General features: G+C 47.4%; 1 protein-coding gene across 1 annotated transcript; it reads left to right on the forward strand.

Annotated features, from left to right (window-relative positions):
- Nucleotides 1-4,660: 4,660 nt before the first annotated feature.
- LOC147631367 (uncharacterized) lies at nucleotides 4,661-5,285 on the forward strand. Its single transcript, XM_086809176.1, has 2 exons — nucleotides 4,661-4,822; nucleotides 4,939-5,285. The coding sequence occupies exons 1-2, from the start codon at nucleotides 4,661-4,663 to the stop codon at nucleotides 5,209-5,211; spliced, it is 435 nt and encodes a 144-aa protein (XP_086665302.1). The 3' UTR covers nucleotides 5,212-5,285.
- The last annotated feature ends 3,926 nt before the right edge of the window (nucleotides 5,286-9,211 follow it).

Consider the following 9,211-nt stretch of genomic DNA (forward strand, 5'->3'; position numbering starts at 1 on the left):
CCTGCATATCTATGTCCCATTCCTTGACCCATATCCAATGTCCCCCTCTCATTCTACTTGCTTGTTCTTGTGAAGGACCAAAAGAGCAAGTTAAGAAGAAACACAAATGCCAACAATGGATAGCATGTTGGAGATACAATTTCTTGGGTCATCATAAAACTAAGTGAAGGTAGGCTATCTTGATTAAGTTTTACCTATTGTCCTTTAACCTTGACTACCCTCCCACTACTCAAGGTTTTCATCAAAGTTTTTCTTAAGATAGTAAATTGTTGGAATGAAATCATGACATAGTTTGAATGATTGGGGTATTTTATGGTACAATTAGCTTGAATAGTTGGGGCTACCTTTTGTTGATTCAAACCATAGTTACAATTTTAATGATAATTTTATTGTTTATGTGTAGCATACTTGATGAAATAGAGGCTTAAGTACACAAGAGGGGTATGCCACACATATTACAAAGGAGTATCTATGCCAAAGACTATAAGCATGCTTATATATACTAGCTTAGGGATAGTTAGAGGCAATAAGACCAATTTCCCTAATATGTAAACTCATTCTAGTGCTGAGTATTCTCCCTAGTGTTGGGAAAATCAATGTGTCAGGGTGCAATATGAGTAAAGCAAGGGGAGAAGCATGCACATTAGAAAAGGATAGACTAAGGGTACATTGGCAAAGGTTGATTTGTATGGTCATTTGTCAAAGGTCGCAAAGGTAGTACATGGAAAGTGCAAGGAGGCACATGTAGTGTGAGCATTTATGGATACATGGTTGGCACAAGGGTGCACACATCTTGTGAGTTGGGAGCTCTATGAGAGTTATAAAAGGATGTACTTGGATCAACTCTAATTCAATGAGATTATGTGGGTAATTATTTGTCATTATCTTGCTATTAGCTTAATCGCATTTGGTATTATTTAAATAATTGGCTGGCATTGGGGCACTAGTAGAAGAAGAGGACGTCATAGACATATTGTTAAAAAGCATGACACTTGAGGAATATGGGCTCTTAGTTGCTGCCTTAAAGAACCTCCCATATCTAACCATTGTAGGAGTGGAAGCAGCACCCGTATAGAAGAAGCGAAGCAGATTCAAGGGAAGACAACTCAAGCTACATCAAATGAGGAGAAAGCACTCTTCTCAAGAGGACCAAGGACAAAGATAACATGTCATCATTATGGTAAAATTGGTCACATAGCAAAGGATTTCTTGAATAAAAAGAGAGTGGAAGAAGCTCATGTAATGTCAAAGAAGGAAGACAATGATGAGGCCTCCCAAGATGGAGGCAACACCGACTCAGTGGTGGTGGTGTCAATGTTGATGAGGAGAAAGGTGTCTTAATTTTACTTGCTAGTATGCTTGATGCTTATGAGGAGCAGTGTGTCTTCTCTTTTGCCAATCAATCCAACATGACTTTTGCATCGATTTCCTCTTCTTTGATCCTTGAAGAAAGTAGCATGGAAGCCAAGAAGTCTACCAAAGGACCTACTTCATAGGTTCCAGCTTTCATCATGGATGAGAAAAAGAAGAAGAAGGTCCCCCTAAACCTGCTACTATTGTAAGAAAAAGGGACCTCATGCCAAGTTTTGTTTTTACAAGAAGAAGCAAGATGAGGAGAATAAGAAGCTTGAAGACAAGAAGACTGGGAGCAGCAACCATGAGGCCAATGTGGTCACTAATCAACTTTTTTAATCGTTGTGCTATTTTTTAAACTAGGAGTTCATGTAACACTTTTGTAACCACCTTGACTACACACCCTATGTGGAATAGACATAGATCAAGAGAGGGTGTTGGAAATCTAGGTAATCTCCATCCATAACCATAGGTGTTTATTATAGGTCAATTAATTGAAGCCTTTAGCCTAAGGTCTAATGTGAGTAGGTCCCTTCTTAGTGTTGAGATATCGAGCTCAACTATTCCTATGAACATTAATAATCCACTTGGGTGATAGCTTCCACACTTATGCCACTTCATGGTTTGTGAGATTATAGTTGATATACTGCCCTAGTGGTAGAAAATAGGTTGTGTGATAGGCACTTTGGAGTACTAGAGTTATGGCATAGTTATAGCACCAGCCCATGTAGTCAGATTCACAATATGGACCAACCATTGTATGTTATACTAGGAGATTACTTTCCCTTATAGTATGTACTCTTATCTCTTTATGTTAATGTAGAAGAGTGATTTCCTTTATAGTATGTATTATCTCTTTATGTTAATGGTTGTAGAGAAGAGAAGAAGATAGAATAAAATTCAGCCGTCCATCTTTCTCTTATGTATTACACTCTCATGTGTGTGTGTGTGTGTGTGTGTATGTGTGTGTGTTTGCTTGCAAGAAACTCAAGCTCTCCCTCTCCCCCACATTCTCTTTATGGTATGAGAGCTCTGGTTTGTGTGAGAGCTAAGGAGGCAAGCAAGAGGCAAGAACAAGGAAAGTAAGGAAGTGGTACATAGGTAAGGATATTTCCATCTCTTTCCCTCTTTGATTTTGGAGCAACACCTTCGGTAGTTGTGAAAGCTACAGGTAGACATGAAAGTCATTATCTCATATTGAGGTATCCTCCCGGGTGAAGGAAGAAGACTACATTATGTATAGATATTGTAGTTAACTGAGTTTTTTCACATTTTAGCATGATTCAAGCACATTTCAAGAGTCATTTAGCTATGCAAGTTTTCTGTAGAAGCACTCTTTGAAGTGTCAATTTTGATTGTATATGCCTAATTTCTGGTTCGGTGCAAAGTTAGCAAAAAATTGGTTGCAGGACAATCTATGTAAAAAATTTAAGTGTTGTAGGTGTTGGTGAATGTATATGGGTGGTTGCAAGATGAGGGTACTCACTTTCGTTCACTCTCTCTAAAATTGAGACATCCATGCATCTCGGGCGGAGTACCTCGATCGTGATAGTGCCGCGAATCAAAAGACGACACGTGCCTCCCGAGCCTAAATCGACATATCTCGATCGAGATGCCAACTAATGCCACGCTAGCAGGTCCGGGTTTCCAGGCGTCATCCATGTCACCAATACATGTCACCGCCACCACAATATCTCGATCGAGATATCTATGCCACTCGGATCCACATCAGGGCCACGCTGTATCCCCGTAGGCATATTTGACTAGCACATCTCCATCGTCCACGTATCTCGAACGAGAAATGTACATCCAATCGCGACCATTCATTGTTCGAGGTAATCGGATACAATCTCCACCGTCCCCATATCTCGATCGAGATACTGAGTTCAAATCTCAGCCGTCCAAATATCTCGATCGAGATTCAAAGATTCAATCTGCACCGTCCGAATATCTCGATCGAGATACGTAGATGCAATATCCACCGTCCAATTATCTCGATCGAGATACTGAAACGCAATCTATACCGTCCATTCACGTACGCTGGAAGATGCGATCTCGGCCGTTTAAATATCTCGATCGAGGTATATAATGAATCTTGACCGTCGAGATACCTTGTCGTGGTAGTGCCTTTAAATCGTGGCCGTCCATTTACCTCGAACGAGATAGTAATATCAAATCTCAGCCGTCGATCCTTCCCCAACCCTAGAATTAGGTGTGTATCTTGGCCGTATGTTGCACTAACCCTAATATCCAGAGCGTTAATCTTGCAAACCCTAAATTGCATGATGTTACCGAACCTCGATCGAGGTTATAAAACCGGAAAACTTTTTTTTTGCCTCATTTTCACAAGTCGTTTTCACTCTCTTGCTCTCTTGATTTGGATTAGTATTAGTGAGCCCATTAGCTTTGTTTTTAGCTTCATTAGTGCTACTTAGCACTAAGCATTAGACCCTTCACATTAGACCCTTCACATTGGACCCTTCACATTTGGCTTAGGTTTTAGCATGGAGGGCCACGAGGAGGGCCACGAGGAGGGCCGCTCATCTATTGCGGACCTCATCGCGGAGATAGACCGCGAGTTAGCGGCTATCCGTAGGAGTGCTAGAGACACTCCGTCTACATTACATATCGTGGCAGACTTGGAGGCGATGCTTGCGTCCCTTCGTAGCCTTCACGATATTGTTTACGTAGATGAGTGGATAGCCCACCATCGCGCTGGTCCTGTGTCACATGGCCTGACATATCGTCAGGTCTGTGATCTTGCTCCTATTAGGGATGGGGCTTTCCTAGATCTTTTCCTCGATAGTCGTGGGATGAGGCCCGGGGCGGGCAAGCCCCTCACTATTTCGCGGTGTTCGCATCCTCGTATGGCGGCACATATCTATAGTCGATATGTTGCCGCATATGGGAGGATGTCGAACAACCGCCAGATTCCCATATACTTCGCAAAGCAGTTATATGCGGAGTTTGTCTTAGGGGAGGAGGTCGATTACACCAGCCATCGTCCGGGTGGTGGTGCTGGCCGAGGCCGTCTCCAGGACCAGGGTAGGCGGCCTCCACCAGCCCTTCGTGTAGCACCTACCACAGATCCTTCATTTGTGCCATTGTCGACAGTAGAGGCTCTTGGCACGCAGGTCGGCATTGACGTACGGAGTACCACGGAGAGCATCCAGCACGTGGTGCGCCTATTCTCACGATCTATACCGACGACAGATGTGGAGGTATTTACATATATATTACGTCTTAAGTTTTTTGGTCATTTATCTTCATGTTTATATGTACTTTTCTATATTTTTACATGAGCAGCATGGTTGATTGTGTCACGCAGGTTCCCACACCTACCACTCAGAGGCTCACTCAGGAGTTGGTAGAGGCGAGAGCAGAGATTGACCGCCTCCGAGCTGCATTACAGATGGCAGAGGCAGCTACTGCAGAGGCACAGCATCTGAGAGAGTCCGACATCCAGCAGGTAGGTTTCTCTTGCACGTAAAAGAGTTATAATTAAGGTCCTAAGTTACAAATTTCTTTAAGTAATACCTAATGAGAGACTAATCAAATATTTTAATGCTTTACTTTTTTGCGTAGGCTCGGACCGAGGTAGAGAGCTCCAGAGCTGAGGCACAGCATCATCAGATTATGGAGCAGATTGCCCAGCACAGGGCAGAGCAGCTGATGCTGCATGTTCGAGAGTATCGTAGATCATCGGACGTGACAGTGCCTTACCTACCGTTATATCCACGGCCTGTCTCACAGAGGTTTTTCGACGACCTCTCCCGCAGGATGCACCACCCTTCCTACGTGATGCGTGCTGCTGTTTATGTATCGAGGACATTGATAGTACAGGAGGATATGCCCTAGGATGTGGACATATTTTCCACTTGTCTTGCATCACCCAGGAGCTCGTCCGGTTCTCAGCATGCCCATCCTGCCGTGCACGCGTCGACCTAGTGACGTACAGGGTATTGGGCATCGATCTTCGACGATAGAGCCCAGGAGCCTGAGGTGCCACCTGAGATAGAGTGGAGCTCACATGAGTTCGACGCTTACCAGAGAGTCCTACATGAGAGCCAGGTGACAGCATATGAGCGCGTGGGTGGTGCTGGCCCTAGTGGCACAGCGGGTGATGGTGCTAGCAGCAGTGCTGCTTCTCATGAGCAGCGTGTCCTTACAGCAGAGGAGCTTACACGAGCAGAGTGGCAGACACGCACCATTGCAGATTATAGATTTTGGGTTTACAGACAGAGGCGTCTTGCATTAGCACGACGTAGAGAGAGAGAGAGGGCCATAGTAGCTTTTGGGACTCGTGAGCTCCTGAGTACACCGGCACCAGCTCACGATCCTACCTTTGAGGCAGACCTCCCCGCAGACATTCGACGACCCCCGCAGCCGGCACAGCCTCCTCGACGTGCACAGCAGCCTCGACGCGCACGTCGACCGGCAGTTAGAGATGACGATTTTGATTGGGTTGCTGTTGATAGTGACTAAACTCAGACTAGCTGGGTTAGCTCACTTACATTGTACTTAGATTTTTGGGCAGTGACTAACCTCAGACTAGCTGGGGTAGCCCATTTTCATTCTCATGTACTTATTTGATGTTTATATCATTATGAGTTTTCTCATTATTGAGTATCATTACATTTTAGTTGATGTTCTTGATTTTATTATATTTTTTAACACTTTGGCTATCATATTGTTTGTTGAAAATCTCCATGCCATCGTACCCGCACATGCTCCGATGGGGACCAAACTTTGCAAGCATGTGGGGGTGGGTCCCCCCCACATGCTTGCAAAGTTTGGTCCCCATCGGAGCATGTTTGGATTGGCAATTAGCGCCCAGTGCGGGTTTTTCAAGTCTCTTGGTGCTTAAGAGGCCATGGAAAATCCGGGCCTTCCCCATACCATCGTACCCAAACATGCTCCGATGGGGACCAAACTTTGCAAGCATGTGGGGGTGGGTCCCCCCCACATGCTTGCAAAGTTTGGTCCCCATCGGAGCATATTTGGATTGGCAATTAGCGCCCAGTGCGGGTTTTTCAAGTCTCTTGGTGCTTAAGAGGCCATGGAAAATCCGGGCCTTCCCCATACCATCGTACCCAAACATGCTCCGATGGGGACCAAACTTTGCAAGCATGTGGGGGTGGGTCCCCCCCACATGCTTGCAAAGTTTGGTCCCCATCGGAGCATGTTTGGATTGGCAATTGGCGCCCAGTGCGGGTTTTTCAATTCTCTTGGTGCTTAAGAGGCCGAGCCTTCCCCATACCATCGTACCCAAACATGCTCCGATGGGGACCAAACTTTGCAAGCATGTGGGGGTGGGTCCCCCCCACATGCTTGCAAAGTTTGGTCCACATCGGAGCATGTTTGGATTGGCAATTAGCGCCCAGTGCGGGTTTTTCAAGTCTCTTGGTGCTTAAGAGGCCATGGAAAATCCGGGCCTTCCCCATACCATCGTACCCAAACATGCTCCGATGGGGACCAAACTTTGCAAGCATGTGGGGGTGGGTCCCCCCCACATGCTTGCAAAGTTTGGTCACAATCAGAGCATGTTTGGATAGGCAACTGGCGCCCAGTGCGGGTTTTTCAAGTCTCTTGGTGCTTAAGAGGCCATGGAAAATCCGGGCCTTCCCCATACCATCGTACCCAAACATGCTCCGATGGGGACCAAACTTTGCAAGAATGTGGGGGTGGGTCCCTCCCACATGCTTGCAAAGTTTGGTCCCCATCGGAGCATGTTTGGATTGGCAATTGGCGCCCAGTTGGTGCGGGTTTTTCAAGTCTCTTTTGGTGCTTAAGAGGCCATGGAAAATCCGGGCCTTCCCCATACCATCGTACCCAAACATGCTCCGATGGGGACCAAACTTTGCAAGCATGTGGGGGTGGGTCCCCCCCACATGCTTGCAAAGTTTGGTCACAATCCGAGCATGTTTGGATTGGCAATTGGCGCCCAGTGCGGGTTTTTCAAGTCTCTTGGTACTTAAGAGGCCATGGAAAATCCGGGCCTTCCCCATACCATCGTACCCAAACATGCTCCGATGGGGACCAAACTTTGCAAGCATGTGGGGGTGGGTCCCTCCCACATGCTTGCAAAGTTTGGTCCCCATCGGAGCATGTTTGGATTGGCAATTAGCGCCCAGTGCGGGTTTTTCAAGTCTCTTGGTGCTTAAGAGGCCATGGAAAATCCGGGCCTTCCCCATACCATCGTACCCAAACATGCTCCGATGGGGACCAAACTTTGCAAGCATGTGGGGGTGGGTCCCCCCCACATGCTTGCAAAGTTTGGTCCCCATCGGAGCATGTTTGGATTGGCAATTAGCGCCCAGTGCGGGTTTTTCAAGTCTCTTGGTGCTTAAGAGGCCATGGAAAATCCGGGCCTTCCCCATACCATCGTACCCAAACATGCTCCGATGGGGACCAAACTTTGCAAGAATGTGGGGGTGGGTCCCCCCCACATGCTTGCAAAGTTTGGTCCCCATCGGAGCATATTTGGATTGGCAATTAGCGCCCAGTGCGGGTTTTTCAAGTCTCTTGGTGCTTAAGAGGCCATGGAAAATCCGGGCCTTCCCCATACCATCGTACCCAAACATGCTCCGATGGGGACCAAACTTTGCAAGCATGTGGGGGTGGGTCCCCCCCACATGCTTGCAAAGTTTGGTCCCCATCGGAGCATGTTTGGATTGGCAATTGGCGCCCAGTGCGGGTTTTTCAAGTCTCTTGGTGCTTAAGAGGCCGAGCCTTCCCCATACCATCGTACCCAAACATGCTCCGATGGGGACCAAACTTTGCAAGCATGTGGGGGTGGGTCCCCCCCACATGCTTGAAAATTTTGGTCTTAATCAGAGCATGTTTGGATTGGCAATTGGCACCCAGTGCGGGTTTTTCAAGTCTCTTGGCTCTTAAGAGGCCATGGAAAATCCGGGCCTTCCCCATACCATCGTACCCAAACATGCTCCGATGGGGACCAAACTTTGCAAGCATGTGGGGGTGACCCTTCCCCATACCATCGTACCCAAACATGCTCCGATGGGGACCAAACTTTGCAAGCATGTGGGGGTGACCCACCCCCACATGCTTGCAAAGTTTGGTCCCCATCGGAGCATGTTTGGGTACGATGGTATGGGGAAGGCCCGGATTTTCCATGGCCTCTTAAGCACCAAGAGACTTGAAAAACCCGCACTGGGCGCCAATTGCCAATCCAAACATGCTCCGATGGGGACCAAACTTTGCAAGCATGTGGGGGGGACCCACCCCCACATTCTTGCAAAGTTTGGTCCCCATCGGAGCATGTTTGGGTACGATGGTATGGGGAAGGCCCGGATTTTCCATGGCCTCTTAAGCACCAAGAGACTTGAAAAACCCGCACTGGGCACCAATTGCCAATCCAAACATGCTCTGATTGTGACCAAACTTTGCAAGCATGTGGGGGGGACCCACCCCCACATGCCTGCAAAGTTTGGTCCCCATCGGAGCATGTTTGGGTACGATGGTATGGGGAAGGCCCGGATTTTCCATGGCCTCTTAAGCACCAAGACTTGAAAAACCCGCACTGGGCGCTAATTGCCAATCCAAACATACTCCGATGGGGACCAGACTTTGCAAGCATGTGGGGGGGACACACCCCCACATGCTTGCAAAGTTTGGTCCCCATCGGAGCATGTTTGGGTACGATGGTATGGGGAAGGCCCGGATTTTCCATGGCCTCTTAAGCACCAAGAGACTTGAAAAACCCGCACTGGGCGCCAATTGCCAATCCAAACATGCTCCGATGGGGACCAAACTTTGCAAGCATGTGGGGGGGACCCACCCCCACATGCTTGCAAAGTTTGGTCCCCATCGGAGCATGTTTGGGTACGATGGTATG

This window comes from Cibotium barometz, chromosome 15 (genome assembly GCF_041138505.1).
Source record: "Cibotium barometz isolate CiBa-2024 chromosome 15, ASM4113850v1, whole genome shotgun sequence".
Classification (NCBI taxonomy): Eukaryota; Viridiplantae; Streptophyta; class Polypodiopsida; order Cyatheales; family Cibotiaceae; genus Cibotium; species Cibotium barometz.